The 21,256-nt window shown below is 34.4% G+C and overlaps 1 protein-coding gene across 2 annotated transcripts in view; it reads right to left on the bottom strand.

Annotated features, from left to right (window-relative positions):
- LOC135682210 (kinesin heavy chain) overlaps positions 1–19,449 on the bottom strand; it is a 44,878-nt gene extending 25,429 nt beyond the window's left edge. The window contains exons 1-16 of one of the 2 annotated variants that reach the window (XM_065196993.2): positions 19,033–19,449; positions 18,797–18,884; positions 13,384–13,457; positions 12,487–12,591; positions 8,868–8,916; positions 8,043–8,098; positions 7,201–7,288; positions 6,428–6,552; positions 5,754–5,858; positions 5,146–5,200; positions 4,609–4,699; positions 4,064–4,113; positions 3,345–3,646; positions 2,778–2,846; positions 1,821–2,132; positions 762–806 (exon numbers count right to left, since the gene is read on the bottom strand). In XM_065196993.2, coding sequence (XP_065053065.2) covers positions 762–806; positions 1,821–2,132; positions 2,778–2,846; positions 3,345–3,646; positions 4,064–4,113; positions 4,609–4,699; positions 5,146–5,200; positions 5,754–5,858; positions 6,428–6,552; positions 7,201–7,288; positions 8,043–8,098; positions 8,868–8,916; positions 12,487–12,591; positions 13,384–13,457; positions 18,797–18,884; positions 19,033–19,161 — 1,743 coding nt within the window. In that variant the 5' untranslated portion in view covers positions 19,162–19,449. The remainder of the gene's footprint in view (positions 1–761; positions 807–1,820; positions 2,133–2,777; positions 2,847–3,344; positions 3,647–4,063; positions 4,114–4,608; positions 4,700–5,145; positions 5,201–5,753; positions 5,859–6,427; positions 6,553–7,200; positions 7,289–8,042; positions 8,099–8,867; positions 8,917–12,486; positions 12,592–13,383; positions 13,458–18,796; positions 18,885–19,032) is intronic. The other variant, XM_065196994.2, reaches the window with a different exon arrangement.
- Positions 19,450–21,256: the final 1,807 nt, after the last annotated feature.

Here is a 21,256-nt window from a genome sequence, read left to right on the forward strand (position 1 = left end):
GAAAGTCGGGGGGTGGGAGGGTGGTGGAGGCAAGTCTATTGTTTTGAAAAGATGACGTCACATTTTCCAATTTTTCAACAAAAGGCCTTTGTCCCCCTCCCTCGCCCCGAAGGTGTCCTCCACTGTCTAATATGCCACTGAATGATAAAGAAAAAACAACTAGCAAATGAAAGAAGGGAGTTTACTTCTGTTCAATATTTAAAAATAATTGGCATTTCAACACAAGAACCAAAATATATAGCTTGCAAAGGTTTCCACATAACTGCAACGGAAAATTATCAGATATTAAGGCTTTTTTACCGTCCACGGATTAAAGACTGCCTACACGTAACCTGTTAAATAAATGCACGAACACGTGTACGGAAATACCTCTGCTTACCTAAAAAGGCAAGCAATCGCACTTATTTACAACTATAAAGAATCTTCTCCCAAGTTTCAACTGATTTCGCAAAGAACAGTAAAAGGTGCTATGGGCCTCAAAGGAAAAACTAAGTAAACTCCTTGCAAATATTTTAAGACACAATTAGTCTAGGATAATCGAACGTGGGATTCATTTTCTAGCTTTAGTTTGTAGCATTTTCGAATAATGTATTTTTGTGTATTTGTAGTAGGAAGGACGTTTGTAGTAGGGGACCTTTTAGACGATGTTTCAACTTGTAAGTGGTCAGCACTCTGTAGTGTGAAGATCTTCAAACAAATAAGTAGAAGTCTGTACTGTGGAGATCTTCACACAAAACGTTGATTCATAAACATAACCAAACCTTAACTCCAGAGAGTGATCCACCGACAACATGCCCAATCTCGGCCTGCAAAAAAAAGCGAATGGTCATTCATTTAATGACTATAATACCTATAACATAATGTATTCATAAAATTATTCTGAAAAAGTGATTAAAGCATTCAGGTCTATTAACGTCTCTATAGATTCATTAAAAATGGGGAAAAATGAAAAAGCAGAAAAATGAAACAGCAGAATATTGTCTATTTTGCTATAGGATGAGACTTTGGAAACCGCAGCTTGATGATAAAATTAATAACAAGTACCACGGCAAAGAAAAAAACATAATTTTTGGAACATTCGACATCTTCTTGTTACATGACAATCCAATAAAAAGACAAATCCGGTATTAGATAACTCCCATTAAATAGACAAGTGCATTATATTGAATTAAGATAAACGTTTCGACTCTAGCTAGAGTCATCTTCAGTATAAATTTACGGGGAAAAACAACTTTAAATACGGAAAGGTTAGACAAAGGGGATAGAAAATGATGTGATAAAGCAGTACGCTAGAAGAGCAATCAGGACGCGAGAGAAGACACAAGGAATAATAAACAACCTGAAAGGATAAACCAGGAATTAAGGCACACCAAATAAAACAATGCAGAAAAAGAAAGACAGAACAAAATCATAGGAATAGAGGACTGTTGGGAATCAAGCGAAGGTCTGTCCTGATGTATTCCTATGATTTTTTTCTGAATTTATTTTCCCGCATTGTTTTCTTCGGTGTGCCTTTATTCTTTTGGTGGGGTATACATTCCCTTTCAATCAATCAAGATGTTTCCCCGTGATAAAGTATAAACACAGGAACATTTCTTCGTAGACGCAAGAAAAGATTTAACATGATTTCTTTTCCCTCCAGTGGCAAAAAAAATCGGTACAGTCACTAGGAAATAAGTTTGAATCTGAATACTGCCTTCCATTTGTCATAAAGCTTGCTGATCAATTCAAGAAAACAGTTTGCAAATGTGCTGGCAATCTCAACTGTACTATGTAGGGCGTACAAAAAGTTAAGACAAAAAAATTAGAGAGAATCTTACCAGTTCTTCTAACAGAATGTTGGTGATTTCTGCTATCTTTCTTTTCATTATATTCATCGTTTCCGTTAGCAATTCGACATCTTTTAAAGCTTTTGTTAGTTCACTTTGCTTTGTGTTTAACTCTTCCATGAAAGTTTCGTTTTCCTTCGACTTTTGATCGACTTCTTGCAACTTCTGGTCGTAATTAACAGCAAGTTCTTCGAGCGCCTGTAATACCTCTTTCACTTCCGTTTTTGACGATTCATTCTCTTTCGTTATCTGGTTCACCTGGCTTTCTAAACTAGCTGAACTTGCCTTGGTAAATGCCAAAGACTGAAATGAAGAATGTTCCTCTGGAATAGATATCTATCTTGATGATGATAAATGACGTAGTAGGAGTTAAGAAATAGCACAAGAATTCTTCTAGGAAAAACCTGCTGGGAGCTGCAAATTATCAATTCCGGGTACCATTCTAAGGCTGTTGTACCAAAGAATCTTTCCATTCTGTTCTCTTCACAAAACATTCTAAGCATTACAGAAATAACAATGAAACATTTCGAATGCTCTTGGGTACAAATTGGTAATAATTATCCTAGCTCACTTTTTAATAATAAAACTCAATTTTAGAGTCAAGTCAAATAGAGTTAAAATCCTGTTAAGCAATTAATTGATGATTGGACTTAAACAGATAGATTGATCAAAATAAAGTTGAAAAGCACTACAATTCAAGCAAGAAAACAATGTAAAACTATGCAGGAAGAATTCATCATTGCGGACTTAATCTCACTAATATAGTTTTGATGAGAAATACTTGATGTATATTCTGAATTTAATTTTATATAGCTGTATTCAAAGCCATGCCACATCCAAGAAACCTATCATTCGAAAAATGCGAAATACACGACGTGTCTTATTGTCGATTGCAACCTCGGAATTTTATGTCTTAAACTAAGGTTGTAACAAGTTTGCTCAACTTACATCTTCCATATCTGAGAGTTGCTGCTTCAGTTCATTTATTAATGCTGCTTGGGACTGTATTTCGTCGTCCTAATTTGAAAGAAGATTGAAATATTAATAAAGGCGTAGGTGATACTAATAAATGATTCTTTCTTGCTCTATGATAAAGCAGCACCGTTTCAGGACCAATATTTCGTCAAACAGAAACTTTTCGTTCCACATGCGCGTAGCAAGAGAAGACTTTGAATGTAGTTGATCAAATGATACCTGAATCTGGCTAAAACTCAGCACAACCATGTGCCAGTTTTACTGACTACCTTCCAGAGACAAGCTTAGCTACATACTACTAGCCTGTCCCTTAGCTTGCGAGTGGTCTTTTTAAAAATTTAGGAAATTGGAAAGATAATATTTCATCTTTTGGTATATGACAACGATAGGTAGTTGGCCCATGGCTACACAGTTTCACAGGCAAACGGAAACCATCTTTTCATGACTACAGCAATAGAGCCAGATGGAGCCACCAAGTAAAAACTGTCATCACATTGCTGATCAAGTATACACATTATGAAAGAAACCAGTTAATCTCACCCTTTCATCAAGTTGCACATACAGCTTGGATCTTTCTTCATCGAATGTTTTTCTTTCTTCTTCGCTTAGTCCATTATTTACAACTGTCACCACAGATTTGCTGGGGGACTGAGACACTGCCTGTGTTTGGGGCACCTCAACAGGTTCGGTTATTTTGTGATCTTTAAGTGAGGTAATACGTTCATGAACAGGTACAGATTCTCCATTTCGCCAGCGTCCCAGTTCCTTTTCCAAATGTTGTAACATTGCTCGTAATTTCCCATTTTTTTCTTTCTCTTTCTCGTATCTTCTCTTCCATTCCTCTGTTCGAGAAAGAAAACAGAGACACGTTACTTACAATATTGCTCGCATGACACATGAGCTAATCCATGGACAGAGCTTTATCTTCGGTGAGATATAATAAAGCCCTACCAGTAGCTTTTGTATTCATTTGGCGCTTACAATTAGGCAGAGTTCAAACACATCTTTACTCAAAACATTAAATAAAAGCACTGACAAAATCAACTATATTCTAACTTGCAAAAATTTATAAATCTAAAATTCCAAGACATTGGCTATTTTCAAGGCTTTGAAAAAATCAAGACACAGTTTAGTTCTCCGTCTGGCACGCTTCAGGTCATTAATTTGAAGTCTTAAACTCATTCTGTAGTCGCAGACAAAGAGCTCAAGTATGTCTCAAAATGGTATCTTTTTCACAGCCTTTTTTAAAAATTACTTGCCTGCTGTTAATTCCTCGTTGACTACAACGGTGTTCTTTATCGTCTTGGCCCTGAAAATCAATATATTGCCAGTCTGTTGAACAAGAGATAATATCGATGGTAGCTTAAAAACTGCAAATAAACCACGAGTCACGGTCAATCTCTATGTGCTAGTTTAGGCCAAACTGGACGAGAAGCTGGTATTCTAAAAAAACATACATAAGGCAGAACCATTTCTTAATATCAAAATGGAGCGCCGAGCAATGCTTTTTGGTGCGAGGTGGCTCAGTGGTTAGGATCGTGGACTACAGACTCAAGGATCTGGGGTTGATTCCCTGACATAACCAAACTATCACTAAGTGTGAGAGTAGTCGCTAGCTTTCTGTAATTCCAGGCATAGGTATCATGAGGCGTTGTCACATCGAGAGGAAGGACCAGGACAGTGCCGATAAGCATAGCTTTCCGGTGTCCCAAAACTACTTTCGAAAATGAGGTAGCAACAAATACAAAGACAGTGCTAAACAGACCGATAATATTTTGACAGGAAATGTACAAGGCTAACCTACCTTTGTCCAAATAGAAGAGTTGACCGGGATTCCACTTCGTTGAAAGAAGACGGGGAGCAACAAATAACAATAGTAGTTCTTGAATTACCACCTTAAAGGAAAAAATTAACTCATAAAGGTGTTTGACACGAAGCATCATTAAGGAATTAAGGAAGAAGAGGCTGTAACTGGATCAAGAAAATATCAAGATAACTCTGGTTTAAAAAAACAAGGAAAAAGATGGCATTTTGGTGGATTTACCAGAACGACACACTTAAGTTGCTACTAGAAAAAAATTCAAAAGCCATTTGGTAAGTTTTAAAAAATTCAGATTGGATAAACAAAGCATACATTAATTTAATTTATTTTGAAAATTTATCTTATAACATTGGATTCTCTTCGCCGTTTTGCTTTGTTCCTGAATTTTGTCCTCATATACGAATTATACTCATTGCAAGATTCACAAAATCCGAATCACGTGTAGTGGGCTTGATAAACATTAAAATTACATCTATTTGATTTCAAAAGTCGATGACAATATCAAACCAAAGAGCATACCCAAACTTTCTTGTAAGATCCTTGTCATTTTGCTGTCACGATATGGGATATATTGCTGAAAAGAGATGACATAATGCTACACAACATGCGATTGCCTTTAGGTTGCAAATCAGTTTAGCAGCCAGTTTTCGCAATGGGACGAGAGTATAAATGTTCATAATGGCGGCATATGGCTTTTTTTGAAGCAGGCAAACAGAATATTTGTTGAACATATTTATTGCCTCAGTCCCTTTTTTATTCCTGCCGTCTGATTGGGCAGTAGCAGGGTTGGTTACTTTTGGCATATGTCGGAAGACTTAAAACTTAATGTCTGTAAAAATTTAGTTTTTCACCTCCAACATGATTCAGATCAAAAAAAGTTACAAATCCACTAAATGCTAGCTACACGGATGGGAGGAATTCAAAACAACCTTCGTAATGCATTTTGTCAGGTAAACGATAAGCACACTTTAAACCAAATTTGAAAAGTGGTTTAATTACCAAAAATTGCAAAAAATGTTTTCGATTTTTTGGCTGCTCATCATTTGAACTAGAGCTACTGCAAGAACAAAAATTAAATACTGCAAATAAACATGAAATAAAATACAACCAAAACAAATAGTACTTACACTGCCTTCTGCCAAGGCCGAAATAACATTTCCCAAGGCTGAGAGAGATTTGTTGATGTTTTTCGCTTCATCTAAAACAGTGCCTTCCGCACCAGTCTTGCTAACCTGCATATCGGAAAAGTCTTAATGTAAACTTGGGCATTCCGCATAAGAATGGGTATAAATGAATTGTTCATACTGCATTAAGGAGGGAAATCAGACAAGAAACAACAACATTCTGTTTGAAACGATTTGTTCACACCAGAAGTATCATCGAGTCTTTGGCTATAGAACACAAAAGTTTAATATTACATAGCAAAGATTTGCTAATTATTAAGATTACTTTATCGCAGGGCCTTTTTAGATGAAAATAAAATCAAAATATGGTATATGTGAAAAGAACTTCGTCTTGTTTTGACTTTAGTCTGATAAATCAAGAAAGTATCAGGTAATGAAGTTGCGAGAAACTTAAAGCAAATGGTAAAGTCTTTTTTATCACAACTAAAATCGAAGACAAATTCACCGTATTGGTGCTATGCTTTAAATTGATACCTCTAAACCAAAAGGCACAAATGTTTCTTGGAATAAAAAGGGGGCCCAAATTGCAAAAGAAGCAATACTAACGCAAATACCTACTTTAAGGTAAAAAATACAAAAATGTTTGCAAATTTGCAGAATAAAAAGCGATGGCGTACCTTTTCGGAGCCAGCCAAATCGACCAGATACAATTTACCACTAAGTTTCTTCTGCGTTTCTGTGTTTTCTTGTTTCACATTAATTAAAAAGATGCTATGGCTCCTAGAGCTATGTTCATTCATGTCTGTAAAAAAGTAAGATCTGAAATGTCGCACCTCTTCGCAATTGCAAATCAGATGCTTGTACGAGAGCCTATTACCTACTAATCAATAACAAGCTTAAGAAAGAAGTGAAAGGAAAGTACTTTTGTTGGGTATTTAAGCAGTCAAGTAATTAAGGCAGCGTAAACAGTTACTATTTTAACGAGTAACAGTAAAATGTGTTTTTGGCCAGTTCATAAATGAAGATGACAGAGAAAGGAGGATTAATTGCCAATTCATTCTTGAAAAATGATTGAACAAGGCATAGAAAATCGTTTCCAAATTAGGGGAAAAAATTCAGTCAGCTTTCTAAATGAAATTTAGAAGAAATCAAGGTTTACAAAGAAAAGAAAATAATAAATCACATGGATGAGAATAAAAAAATTAATCATTTAATGAAAAAAGAAAACTATTCAAAACTTATAATAGTAAATTTAGACTAAAAAATAGATTAAAGGTAAAAATAATTTGAAAAAAATTTCGACTAAATACATGGCAAAATATTTTGTATCAAATAGCTAGCAAAGAAAAGAATGGAGACAGTAACAAACGGACCTTCGATACTAAACTAGCCAAGCAAGGGGTCCTGACAAACTGAAAATATATAAACACCAAAATACAAGACTACATACTAGTCACAGCAATGTGTCTATTAGCTTTTCCTTCTGCGATAACTTCCATGACTTCTTCTGGACTAGATACAAATCTTTCTGATGCACCCTAAAGGCAGATTAAAATTCATTTTGTTATCTGAATCATGAGTAGCAAAAAGAAGGACTTTTCACAAGTATTCAGATACAATTTACTACAATACACAGGTGAGTTAGAATGCTTAAAAAGAATCAATTTTGTATTATACAAGTTCTCTTAATTACACTATACAAGGAACAAGCATATTCTTCATCCTATAGTCTTAAAGTTACATAGCTCTGTATAGTAAACGTACAAGCGTTCATATAGAGAACACGATTAATATCAGAAATATCAACAATTGCTTAGTATCAGTACAGCTCATATCATATATCATATATCATATATCATATATCATATATCATATATCATATATCATATATCATATATCATATATCATATATCATATATCATATATCATATATCATATATCATATCATATCGTATATCATATATCATATATCATATATCATATATCATATATCATATATCATATATCATATATCATATGATATCATATGATATCATATGATATGATATGATATGATATGATATGATATGATATGATATGATATGATATGATATGATATCATATCATATCATATCATATCATATCATATCATATCATATCATATCATATCATATCATATCATATCATATCATATCATATCATATCATATCATATCATATCATATCATATATCACATGCTTGGTATCATATCAATGTTTCGATTAATGTAACTGGCAAAAGTCATACAGTCCTATAGAAGTAAATATGACAAACCTTCACATAGGGAACACGATTACGATCCTCGTGAACAGCTAGATTCGTCTTCGTCACTGAAAATTGGGGAAAAGGACAAGGATCAGTGTTAATAGAACTGAAACAATGTATCAACATAAACTGATGTTGTTACTTTTAAAAAAAATTTCCATCAGGTACACAAAAAGATTCTGAAGGATAAACAGAGTTTGAGGACACAGCTTTGGTTTGAAGTATATTGCGACAGATGCTAACATGAATCCAAGACAAATCCGATGAAAGAAAAGACGATACACTTTTCATGATTATATGGATATAAAGATATGATTATATGGATACAAAAGTTTTTTCCAATCTTTTTCTAATAATTCTGTTTGTGACGGTGTGAAAAAACTGAAAAAACGAATGATATATAAAAGAATAGTTTGCTAGCGCTAAGGAAAATCTTGAGGAGTATAGAGACTTGGTCCTGAAAGAGCCTATGACTCCTCAGGCAAGAGAAGCTCGTACGGGGCGGTTAGAATCAATGTCCATATTTATCGACAAAAAACGATGAAGTAAATAGCATAGTAGCATTTTGATTACACTTTGGAAAGAGGAGGGGTAGTATTAAAATGGAAACATTTAAATTAGAAGTAGGGAGAAGAAAAAAAAAATGACATAAAATGAACCCTTGACGTCTGTAAGACGTCTCTGTAAATTGAAGACCACAAATATCTGCGGATGTCTTCACAACATGAGATTGGTTTTAGAGTGGTTCAGGATAGGCTGGGTGAATTCTAACTGGTTTTGTGGGAATTAATCAAGTTACTGAGGGATGGATTTAGGAAACCAAAGGCTACTCACCATCTAATAAATCCCTAATTCTGTCTAGATATATCTCGTAGTAAGAAACCTAGAAAAGTGTTTAATACATTACAATTTCAATTCAATCTTCAACAAAAATGACTAATTGTGCTCGAAGAACATTAGCCTTTAATAAGATAACACTCTCTCCTACCACACCTATCGTGACCTCTATATCTGAGACCTGAACTTTACTTGTAAACTTTAAAAAAAATTAAAAAGATAAAAGCGGAATACCAGGAAAACCTTGCTCATTATTTATAAAAAAGAATACCCAAGGAAATTTTTCACAAAACATGATATTTATTCGAAAAGTGCCATGAAACTCTTTAAAAATAGAAACCCTAAGAATGTGGGACAAAAGTCTTACTGGTATATAGCCTTAAGGATCATGTCCCGATGCATTTCGCAATCCATCTAAATTTCCCATTGGTTGGACTACACAATATACCTATTGTTATGTACCCAATCGGCAACGCAAGGCTATTTCATAATAATTTCTCGATCATAAACACGTTGCAAAGCCTATTGTCAACCCTAAACGGTTGACTGACGGGACAGCGTGCCTTTTTCTACTGTATACAAAATAAAAAATACCCAAAGTCTGGGCTTAGACGCAGATTCGTTGGATTTCGCGACCATTTGACGCCTTGCGTTTGAAAGCACACTCGTCATGGAGAATCGATATCGTATTTGCTATAAATGGGCGTCAAAATAATCTTGTATGTGCGTCAAAATTTCAAGATGGTACAAAATGGGCGTAAGAAAGCTGGCCTATTTTCCGGTGTAAGTAACATATTTTAGAATTTACACCAAAGCTAAAGTAACAGCGATTGGCAAACAAATCTGAGTTAATGTGTCACGGAATAAACTGAATTTGCATTTTTTTAGGGGTTCTTCTTGTTGTTCTTCCAGGCTATGTGATCAAAAGTTAAGAAATCTAAAAAAAATACTTTTGATGACGTCAGCCTTTGGTACTCAGTAGCATAAGTTTTAATCAAGGAGGAGAACAGTCTGAGACAAAGAATAATATTAGATGAAACAAAATATCAAAGCAATATTGTCCCACTTGGTTTTCCTACGGGTTTCTAGATGATGATTACATTGCTTACTCAAAATTATATACACAAATTTTGTTATTGTGTCTTCTTAAGGGTTGGTTTATAAAATATTTTGGTATCTTAGTGCACTGCATTTACAACCTACATATAATAAATGATTAAATAAATAAATAGATATATTTATACATAAATACATAAATTTATACATAAATAAATAATTTTATACATACACAAAAAAAGTTCCAGAACAACCCTACCTGCAGACTAATCAACCCTGCATAAAGCGAAATAGGCCGTATGAGCAAACAGATCCTGGACAGAATCAACACGACTATCAGAAACCTAACAACCCTAAACCGGTGGAAAAACACTTCGTCTGAAATCAACTGGTTCACCAGCATACCAAACAAACATCAACATACTTTTGTTATCTTCAACACTGAAAACTTCTACCCCTCAATAACCGAAAACTCCTAACTGACTCCATCTCCTTCGCCAAGAAATACTGCAAAATCATTTAAAAGGATACCAACATCATAATGCATTCCCGCAAATCTCTCCTATTCAACAAAGGAAATACATGGACGAAAAAAGACAGCCATATGTTCGATGTGACTATCGGGAGCTTTGACGGCGCGGAAATTTGTGAACTGATTGGATTATTCATCCTCAGCAAGCTGTGCGCCAAATACGGAAAAGACAACATAGGTTTATACAGAGACGACGAACTCGCTGTCTTTAGGAACACTATTGGCCCACAGGCAGAAAGAATCAAGAAGGACATCACAAAACTTTTCAAGAATCACAACCTTAACATCACCATACAGACCAACCTGAAAATTGTGAACTACCTCGATGCAACACTAACCCTAACAAACTAATCGCACTGTCTATACAGAGAGCCCAAAGACCAGCCACTATACATCAACATAAAGTCCAACCATCCTCCCAACATCATAAAGCATCTACCTGGAGCAATCAACCGTAGAATAACTGACACATCATGCAACGAAAGTGAATTCAACAAAGCCAAGCACATCTACGAAAACGCCCTAAAAACCAGTGGATACCCAGACACCCTGAGATACAACAACCGCACATCACCTACACAAAAAAAAAGAAACAGGCAGCGCAACATAATCTGGTAAACCCCCCCCCCCCCCATACAACAAGAATGTACAAACTAACATCGGCGGAACCTTCCTCAAGCTCATACACAAGCAGTTCCCCAAGAATCACAAATTCCATCAGATCTTCCACAAGAAGACCATGAAAGTAAGCTACATCTGTACGGAAAACATGCAAACCATCATTAGCAAACAAAACAAGAAAATCATCAACACCAATCTCACCACTACCAATGAGAAAACATGCAACTGCCGAAAAAAGACCAATGCCCACTAGATAACAGCTGCCTCTCTTTCAGCATCATCTACAACGCACATATCACAACAACCGAAGACACTGTCAGCAAAAACTACATTGGCCTAACAGAAGGAACCTTTAAACAATGATTTACCCAACACCAACCCTCATTTTGCAGCCGAAAATAAGCCAACAGCACCGAACTGTCAAAATACATCTGAGAACTCAAGGACAAAAACAAGGATTATGACATACAAAGGACCATCATCACCTCAGCCAAACCATACAACAACATTACAAAAAGGTGCGACCACGCAAAAAGGCCTGATAGAAATCGAGAGATTGGTTGAACTGTTTCAGACTTAAGTGGAAGTTAGCCTGTGGACTATACTGCACAAACCATACAACACCATTACAAAAAGGTACGACCTATGCTTAACAGAAAAACTACACATCATCAAAGCAAATAACAACACTCTTCTAAACAAACGATCCGAATTAAACTCCAAATGCCGACACGAAAACAAGTTTTATCTTATGAACAATAGAACTCCACCTAACTAATTAACCTCTATCTAATAACATTTCCTTTGTCAAACTTCATCACATCTTTTGTACATTTATACCGCGGAAGCAGGAATATTTTCATTATAGTCTGTCTGATGAATGAGCAAGCACGACACTCGGAGTAACAGAGAACATGTCTCATTTCTAGCCTATCTTCTACTATAAATAAATAAATAAATAAATAAATAAATAGATAAATAAATAAATAAATTAATAAATAGATAAATAAATAATAAATACATAAATAAATAAATATATAATAAATAAATAAATAATGAATACATAAATAAATAAATAAATAAATAGATAATAAATAAATAAATAAATAAATAAATAAATAAATAGATAAATAAAATAAATATATAAATAAACAAACAAATATATAAACAAGAAACAAACTAACAAACCAATAAATATATGAATAAATGATAACTATAAAATATGATAACTTAAAGTATAACTATTTTGATGTAAACTTTTTCTACTGACAATAGCAGTCTGATGTTTAAATGCACAATATCAGCCTTGTTATGAATGACACCTCTTCATCCTCAGTGTTCCAAAATAACTTGAAAAAGACTCCACATCGTAAACAAAAGTAAAACTGCTTTATAAAGATTGAATACCTTTATGTGAAATTCCAGATTTTCATCCATCGTGTAGATGTAGTTAAAAATATCTTGAATGATGCGCGGAATTATTCCTTGCCAATGTTGGTCACCAATTACACCCTATCAAAGTGAATAAAACAATTTTCAATAACACAGAGATTGATAAACGCTGTGACAAGCTGCTCTTAGCAAAAATAAGCTTGAATCACACACCCATACCTCGAAAATTAAAAACGATTTCTTTGCTTATTTCAAATTCAGACAAAAGGTACCTAATCAAATATCTTTCAGCCAGTAATCTAACCAAAAAAATCACGACGCCATTTCTGAATCATGCACTCATTCTTCGTACTAAAAAGCTGTGCACAAAAAAGTTTGAAAGTCACCCTGTAGAGGTCTCTTTTAACAGTATGCTTTAAGCATTTCTCGTTTTATATTATTATCCTTTGTCATTCTGTGTTATTCCTGCTCGCATTTCTTAATAGCAGTCTTAATCGCAAAATTATGTTAATCAGTCACGTTTTAGTTTTTGTCAATGAAGAAGCACAGATAAAGAAGGTACAAACAAGCAGGGTCAGAAAAGAGTGGTGGTAATACGGTCAAAATGGGGAGGAAGGCCGATTACAACAAACGAAATTATAGTACCAAACCTTAACCCCGGTCTACCTTCTTTGTTTTCTAAAGTAATTGTACGGAGGGATATGGTATCGATTCATTACAAGCCCAGTTTATTCCGTCAAGTAATGTTATGTCATGTGAAACTCAAAACAGTCAAAACCCCTGTCTCTAACATCTTCAACGAGGAATTTTGACTAATATCGTAAACGAAGTCGTGAATTGGATTGGAATATGACATAATTTTGTAGACCATTGTAATAGTAATATCAGGATTATCAAGCAAAATAATCTCACCTCCATCGTATGTGTTTTACCACTGGCAGTTTGTCCATATGCAAAAATAGTTCCATTGTAGCCAGCGAGAACATCTGCAAGAACAAATTTAATTTGATAAGATTAAACTTAAAGATCAAACAATAGTGAGACTCTTATTTTAAAGAGGTTGTAAAATAGGTACAGCGCTGGCCCGACAGCATTACCAAGGCACAGGAGTCGCGTCGACGATAGATGCACAGGGCCTTGCGCAGCTTAGGTACAACAGTCTCTCTTTTAGCAGATCTTGTTAATCATTGTAGACGACCCCACAAATTCAGCTTATCAATGTCGGGAAGAGGTGCAATTTGGGGATTGAAAACAGACTTTACCTAAACTAGCGCACATAGCTTTACTTAGCCTACACAAAAACCTTATTAAAAATTTCAACCTGGCGTAGAACAATCCTTTAAACATTTGTAATTGCGCGGGCTCCTGCACTGGTTCCCTTTACCCCTCTCTTTTTCGGGGGTTCGCTTTGGTTGGTACGCAAATGATAACGATGAATGGTAACTCAAAGAAGAAAAGGTCCTATAACCATAAATATCGTGATATACAAAAAAATCTTTCATCTAAAATATGGAATAACAGGAATCAAAGACTGGTGCAATTCTACGCTCGGGGCTAAACGTGCGCCTTAAGGCCTTTAGACCAAGTCTTATCATGAAACGGAAGACAAAACTACTCTGTTTCACGTCGACAATTCATATCATTTTAATGCCATGCTGATGTTGATATCTTAAAGGATGCAAAATATCCCAAAGCAGGCCTAAAAAGACACCATACCGTACTGTTTTCATACAAAGAAAGTAGAAAATAAATTTGGCCTAAAATGGCAAGCACAGACGAGGTCTGAGGACACATGCTATCACATAGTGAATTTTTTAAATTGTCGGTGAAATTCAATATAATGTCTGGAAAATCTCGCTTTTAATTCAAACAATTTGAATTAACATGAAGATAGAGCATAAAATATTCATGAATAATTCATGCTTGCAGTGTCTAGTGAACATAATACCCAGTTGTTGTTCAGCCAAAGCTAATGGTGAGTTATCAGCAAAACCAAGAAAATTATCCCTCAAAGCAATTGATAAGTGTCACCAAATGGAATTAGCTGGGATTTACTTGGCTGAATTTGAAGCGGAAGCACCAGTCTTATTTATGGATGCTTCACAGACAGAAAATAAGGGTGATTGAGTTACTTTCACAAGCAAATTTCCAATACAGATTATCATGGCTCCTAGAATGACAAATATATTTTCGCAGCTCTGTACTAATTTGCCTGTATTGACTAATGCAATTCACAGAAAGATTGTAGGCAAAATTCTAAAGAGTAACGATTGTATCACAAAAAAAATAGATCAAAATAGATAAGAGATTTGTATGTATCGGCTTTAAATCAAATTAAATACAACATTGACTAAAATAAATACATTAATCGTATTATGTGGGGTGCTTACTCGAAAACAGGCGCTAATTTAAAGCAGGAGCACTTATTCAAGAGGGGTGCTCATTCAAGGGGGCAGAATAGTTTTATATAACAACCTGGTTAGATGACAAATAGTAACTCTTTTATAGCTTGATGGGGTCTAAGCTTTTTTCATCTGTTTTCTCGCAGCTTCTATAGACACAAACCTTTTTCAAATGCCTGCCAATATCAGTCGACTTATTGTCAATAGTCATGGTACAGTTCGCTTATTTTTAGCAGATTGTAAATAGCATCCCCTCTATAAACAATGTTATTTTAAGCAATGCTAAGAGCTTCAGTGTTCCTTACTGATTCCTAAGAGATAGTGTTATCATATCTAACTGTTTATTTTTTATAGTTAGTATATCTAAAAGTGCTTTAGGCGAGAGCAGGTATGGTGTTAACAATCTTTTGGTGGTACAAAATGGCTTTAAAAAATCAGACATTCAGTAAACTAAAGTCTTTCGTCTGACACACTTCAGAGTTTAAAACGTCAGAACATAGATCGAAAACTTTACGCTAGGAAATAAATATACCCAGTTGTGGATTGAAATAGGCCAATCAGAAACATGAGCACATGACTGTTGAGGTTGACCAATTAGTGCTGCTTGCCTATTGAGAATGTTACCAATGGAGTCCTAAGGTATGGTGTTGTTCATTTCACTGGAAACTGCTACTTTTTCAAAAGAACATTCAAGCAACAAGGTGTTTCAAGGAATTTTGGTAGAGATTGAACTAGCACATAATAATTATCAGCTAAACAATACATTTCTTTACATTGATGTTCACTGCTAACTTTATTTTCAGTGTTGTAATATCTCTAAATGAATTCTGGGAAGATCGCCATGACCCTGTTATCTAACCATCACAATAGAATAAAGTCCCCTCTGTAGTAAAGGAATGCTAAGATACTTCATGCATAAAAGTAACATTTGAGTTACATGAATATTTAAGTGGCATCTTGCTGCTTGTTTTCAATAGAGAGGAAGACTAAACTTCCTTTGCTATTTAAGAAATAAAGAAAAGTTTTACAAAAAAGCCATTCTTTGAGCTAACTTAGCTGAGACTACGTGCATACAAATTTAGACTGCTGGGAATCATGACAAAAGCCTAACCTGCTGTTGGACGATATTCTAAAACCTTCCTTCTATGAATAAATTATGAACAGCAATTTGACTTATGTGCTATCAAAATCTGTCATGATAAGCAAACACTAATAAAACATATGTTATGGAATATGGACTTTACCTCATGTAAGGAAACTTTCCTACCCCTCAAGCATATCAAAATGTGTTGAAAATGTGTCCATAGTGGCCAACAAAATGTACATGATGTCACAAAGACACATTTGAAGAACCTGACATATTCTTGTAGCTCATTCATGGGAATCTGAACAGAACTTTGGTAGTTAGTTACAGGCAGAATTTTATCAATTGAAAAAGGCAGCGTACCTAAAATAGCCAATTCTTGCTTTGAGAAACGGCACACAAAATAACCAGTTCTAGATTCCATGGTTTATTGAGATTGTAAGTTGGTCAATTTCATGGATTTAAGAGATTGCCCCTCATTCAGTGGGCTGCTTGGTTCCAAATAACAGAAAATATTTCACTCATTGTGTAGAAATGGAACTGAAAAATGTCTATCTCATAAAAAATACAGAAAAGTTTATATCAAGTGTCTAGCTAAATTTGTGATGTAACCAGAGCTTAGAAAATTATGTGCAAACCCTACAATCATAATCATTTAATGTTGTTTACAAGACTCAATATTGAATGAATATTACATTTAGGACCTCAACTAAGATTGCATATGAAGGGAATTGTTTCTGCTATCAGGCATTTTACATTAAAAGGAGAATTTATCTCATCATCAATGTAAGCAATCTATTTGTGTTTTGCTAAATTATTCAAACCAGTGCATAATTTCTGTCATAAAAAGCATAGAAATGAAATTTGTTGTGAAATCCTTGAAAATGCCGGCTGGTTATTTTGCAGCAAATTTAACAAATGGACTATTTTGGCCTATTTATTGTAAAAGCATTATAAAAAAATCATAAAATTTACAAAAAGAATTAACACTTTTTATTGGTTAATGTCTAGTAATAGACTCATAAAACCAAATGGAAAATCATTTTGTTTGTTTAACAACAAGGTGTGGAACCACAGCATGCTTTATATACCCATCATGAATGCTAGCTATATGAAAATATGAACTAGCATAATTAACTTATGATGACATGAAACAATAAACAAACAATAAATGTAAGTTATATTAATAACTTCAAAGCAAGTGAGATAGCATGAAAGACAAAAAGCCATTAAGGGAAACAAAAAGGCCTAGCAAAAACAATAACACCCTGCTTGGAGATCTTTGTGTTCAATATGCAGGAGAAAACCACAAAAACAACAATACTGAGAAATAATAAGATAACACAGCAGCATACTTTTATAAGTATTTCAAAGACTGCATACTGATACCCTTATAGGGAGAATAATAAATTTTGGTAACTGCTGCAACCTCCAACCTGATAAATTTCTACCACATATTCTACAACAAAATCTTTTACATCTTTCTTTATTGTTTGAAAATTAGTATATATCTGCTTCAGTAGCAATAAGAAGTATTAAAGATAAAAAGCCTAATTTTGATTTACCCCCCTTACAGCACTTAGTGTGGGACACAAACTTAAATATGTTTGATACAATCAAAAACTTTCCACGGCATCAAATCATCTCACTGTATATTTCCAAGGAAGCTAATGCAGCCAAGGGGATTTTGAAAACTTCTCTTAAAATTATTAGGCGGTCTTGTTCATAGATATTACTAAAAAAGAATTATGTACAAAGAAGATCTTGGGAAGGCTTAACTGACCTAAGCTGGCTAATAATGATATTTACATTTAATTCACAACATGTGATCCCCTCTGTAACAGAGTCTTATTTGCAAACAAATTGTCATGTGAATAATTTCTTTCAGAATGTGAAACCTCTTGAATCAGAAAGGCTTCAACAAATAACAGTGTCTAATATATATACACTATTTGATAATAAAAATCATTTGGAAACAAATAAATTTTGTTCTATCAGTATGTATGGGAGATACTTTATAAACATCACATATAAGCAGAGCCCAAAAAATTATTGACAAATCTTGAATATAAAATATGGTTAATGATGAAAAAAACTTGTCTTACTGTTTGCATTTTTAAAATATATATTATTCATATCATAAACTCGTCTAGTTGTCAATTTTTAGATGAAGCTTTTATTATTCACCTGGGAAAGTTTCAAGATCCAATCAAAATCTAGATTTAATATTGGTTGATAACAATAATAATATTCATTATCATCAATTATTGACAATATTAAAATTTGATATCATTATTGTTATGTTACATTGAAGTGGAGTTTGATTCCTGTTGGAAGTTATGCAATGAAAAAAGGAATGTACTCAAATATAACCTTATTTATGTATTGGTTGAAATCATTAAGAAATGAAGAAAGACATTACAAACAAAACTATTAAAAAATGAAAAGGCTGTATATAATTTACATGAAGGTAGTGACAGTATGAATTTTTATAATTTAAAACATATATATAAAATCTAGATAGGGCTATTAAATTTTTAAAAATTTTAGTTCAGTTTATTTTTCAACAAAGTTTTCTCTTATAACGATTGAGTGTAGGCTAAACATCGAGAGCTCGATGTACGATTGGAAAATTAAATTGCAAATTGCTGCCACTCCCAGACGTTCGAGATTACTATCTCAAGTGCTAACGACCGGCAAGTTATGAAGTCGAAATGGATAAAGACGTTTGTTTACAATACAGGCTAAGGGTGTTGCTAATTTTATGAAGATGAAGATCATTTAAAAACACAAATAGAAAACAATGGGGTTTAGCTGACGACAGGAAGCCTATAATTACCTGAGACAATTGGTTTGGCTGTCTCTGTGTATACCAGCTCCTGCGAAGACGACGGCCTGAAAACTTTATCGAATGTGAATCCCCGACCCTATAAAATAACATCATTTTTCAAACCTATAGAATCTTGAAATTGTAACTAGAACAAAGTTTAGCTTCATAAGTTATTACAGCGATCGCTGTGTGTACTCAAGAGTTATAAGGTGGGCCGCATCTAAAACACAAATCGGGCAACTTACCGAATGAATAATTGTATCATTGGCAGGAAACTTTACAATCATCAGTCCTCCTTGCTGGACCTCACTTCCCGACTGTGGTCGGACCCTACAGACAACTTTGATGTTACATTCACTTGCGTCTGCCGCCATACTGCTTTCCAATGCCAAAAAAGTCAACTATAGGTTTCACTGCGAGATGGGCCTAGCCCCCGGTCGTAAGCTGTGTTTTGCCGGTTATATCTCCTTTCGTTGATAATACCATGACATCTCGCGAGTCGATGACTGTTATTTAAGGTTTTATCACGTCTCTACTTCTTTTGGGTCTCTTACATGTTAGATTCAATACAATCGAGAGCAATTTAAACGAAATGACTGACTTCCACTCCTCTCCCTACATCCTCCAAGGATTGTCAAAGAACATATTTTCGAAACCTGCAATTGAGGACTGGGCACTGCTACGTCATTCAATAATAAAGGGAAGGGGCTGCGGTCAAATGGTCAAAGTCAAAACAAACCTTGGAAACTCAAATAGCACCCATCTTTTTCGAAAAGTACTTTCTCTTAAAAGTGTGATCAAGTAGCACAAATTTTAGAAGCATCTTGAGAAGAAGGCATGATGGTTAAATATTATCAGGTTAATGTGATATTTTGGAACTTATTTAAATTTTTTAACCTTGTCCCAAAGAATGTGTGAACGGCAGACTAAAATCTGTTATATCAATATTCTTCGCAAGTCCACTCGTTTTTCTCAACAGCTGATCTAATAGCTTTTTAATTCTTCTTTCGTATCTAGTATGTCGTAATAAGGCTTGACTGAAATGGCATTGAATTTGTTATCATAACAATGATTGAAAGAAATGAATGCAACTGTTGCGAAAAAGCAAAAACAGGCAAAAGCATCTCATAAAAGAGACCAGAAAATGACTAGGATGTTTTATGTTAAAGTAAAGAGAAAAGGAAAAACATATATTACTTAAGACTGGTAAACATGCATTGACATTTCAACGTCCTAACTAAATAAAAGAAAATGAAACAACAGCAATTCTCGCTTCAATATCTTTTCAAGATGAAACATTTGATCTTGATTGCCTTGCGCTCATTGGACTTGCTACAAGTCTCTCTCTATCCATTAAAGAAAGGGGGAAAAGAAAAAATGGGAGGGAACGAGAAGTCTCCTTGCCTTCCATTTTTTCTTTTTTTTCCTTTTCTATATTTTTTACTTAATTTTTTATATTTTTTCTATATTCCAGATTACTAAATGGATAGAGAGAGACTTGTAGCGAGTCCATGCGCTCATAAGAGTTGAGAAGGGAGGAACTTTCTCTCTGTTCCTGCGTTTTTTTCTCTATAGTTGTTTAAACACCGGAATCGGAGGAAGCTATCATTTCATAATATTTTCAAATCATACTTGCGCAAGTATTCGTAAGCAAAGGTAACAGCTGGCATTCGCCAAGCGAACAAAGTTCTGAATCTAAATCAAACATATTATCCATAGAAAAGCAGTTTAGCACTCAAAATCTAATCTTTCACTATGAAATGAACACATACCGTAATCAAATAAAGCGTTCTTGAACCTAGCACAAGACAAATAATGATCAACAAACAAGTTGTAAACAGATAGGTAATGCCCCAATAGCTCTTCTTAGATCGCTTATCTCATCTTCGTGCAAACTAATTTCCTTGCATGTGCAGTAAACTTTGTAGCTTGTATTGTGCAGTAAATTTTGTACGTAAATGATAAAATCCATACAATTTTGTAAGTCTTAATCTGTGCATGTTCAATCTAGTTAGCCTGTTTGCCATGTGCCTTGTTTAAGGCTGTTTAGTTAAGGCTGTTCAGTTACACGTGCAAGGAGGTGAACGTTTCTTGCATCTTCTCCAAATTTTTGCCTTGATCTTATTCAGTGGTTAAGCATTTTACCGTATTGTTTGAGCAATGGATCGACGATGAATATGCACTAGATGTCAGATTTAAATATTCTTTAGATGCTAGATCTAATAGTGAAGAATAAAACTAGCATCTCTTGATTTAAAATTACATAGCTATAAGCTATTAAAAGAATACCTTTGGTACATCCAATATTGGTATACCTGAGGCAACAAGCATATTGAGCTGCCACTCTTTTTGAATGTCGTAGTATTTATGTCTTAAACCTAAGTATGACTTTTAGACGAGTTATTACAAAGAAAACTGACGTAAATCCTGAAATGAAGAAAAAGAAAATAAAAATAAAAGCAGTTTTAA

Source organism: Rhopilema esculentum, chromosome 16 (assembly GCF_057945365.1).
Source record: "Rhopilema esculentum isolate cy_ngs chromosome 16, ASM5794536v1, whole genome shotgun sequence".
NCBI lineage: Eukaryota > Metazoa > Cnidaria > Scyphozoa > Rhizostomeae > Rhizostomatidae > Rhopilema > Rhopilema esculentum.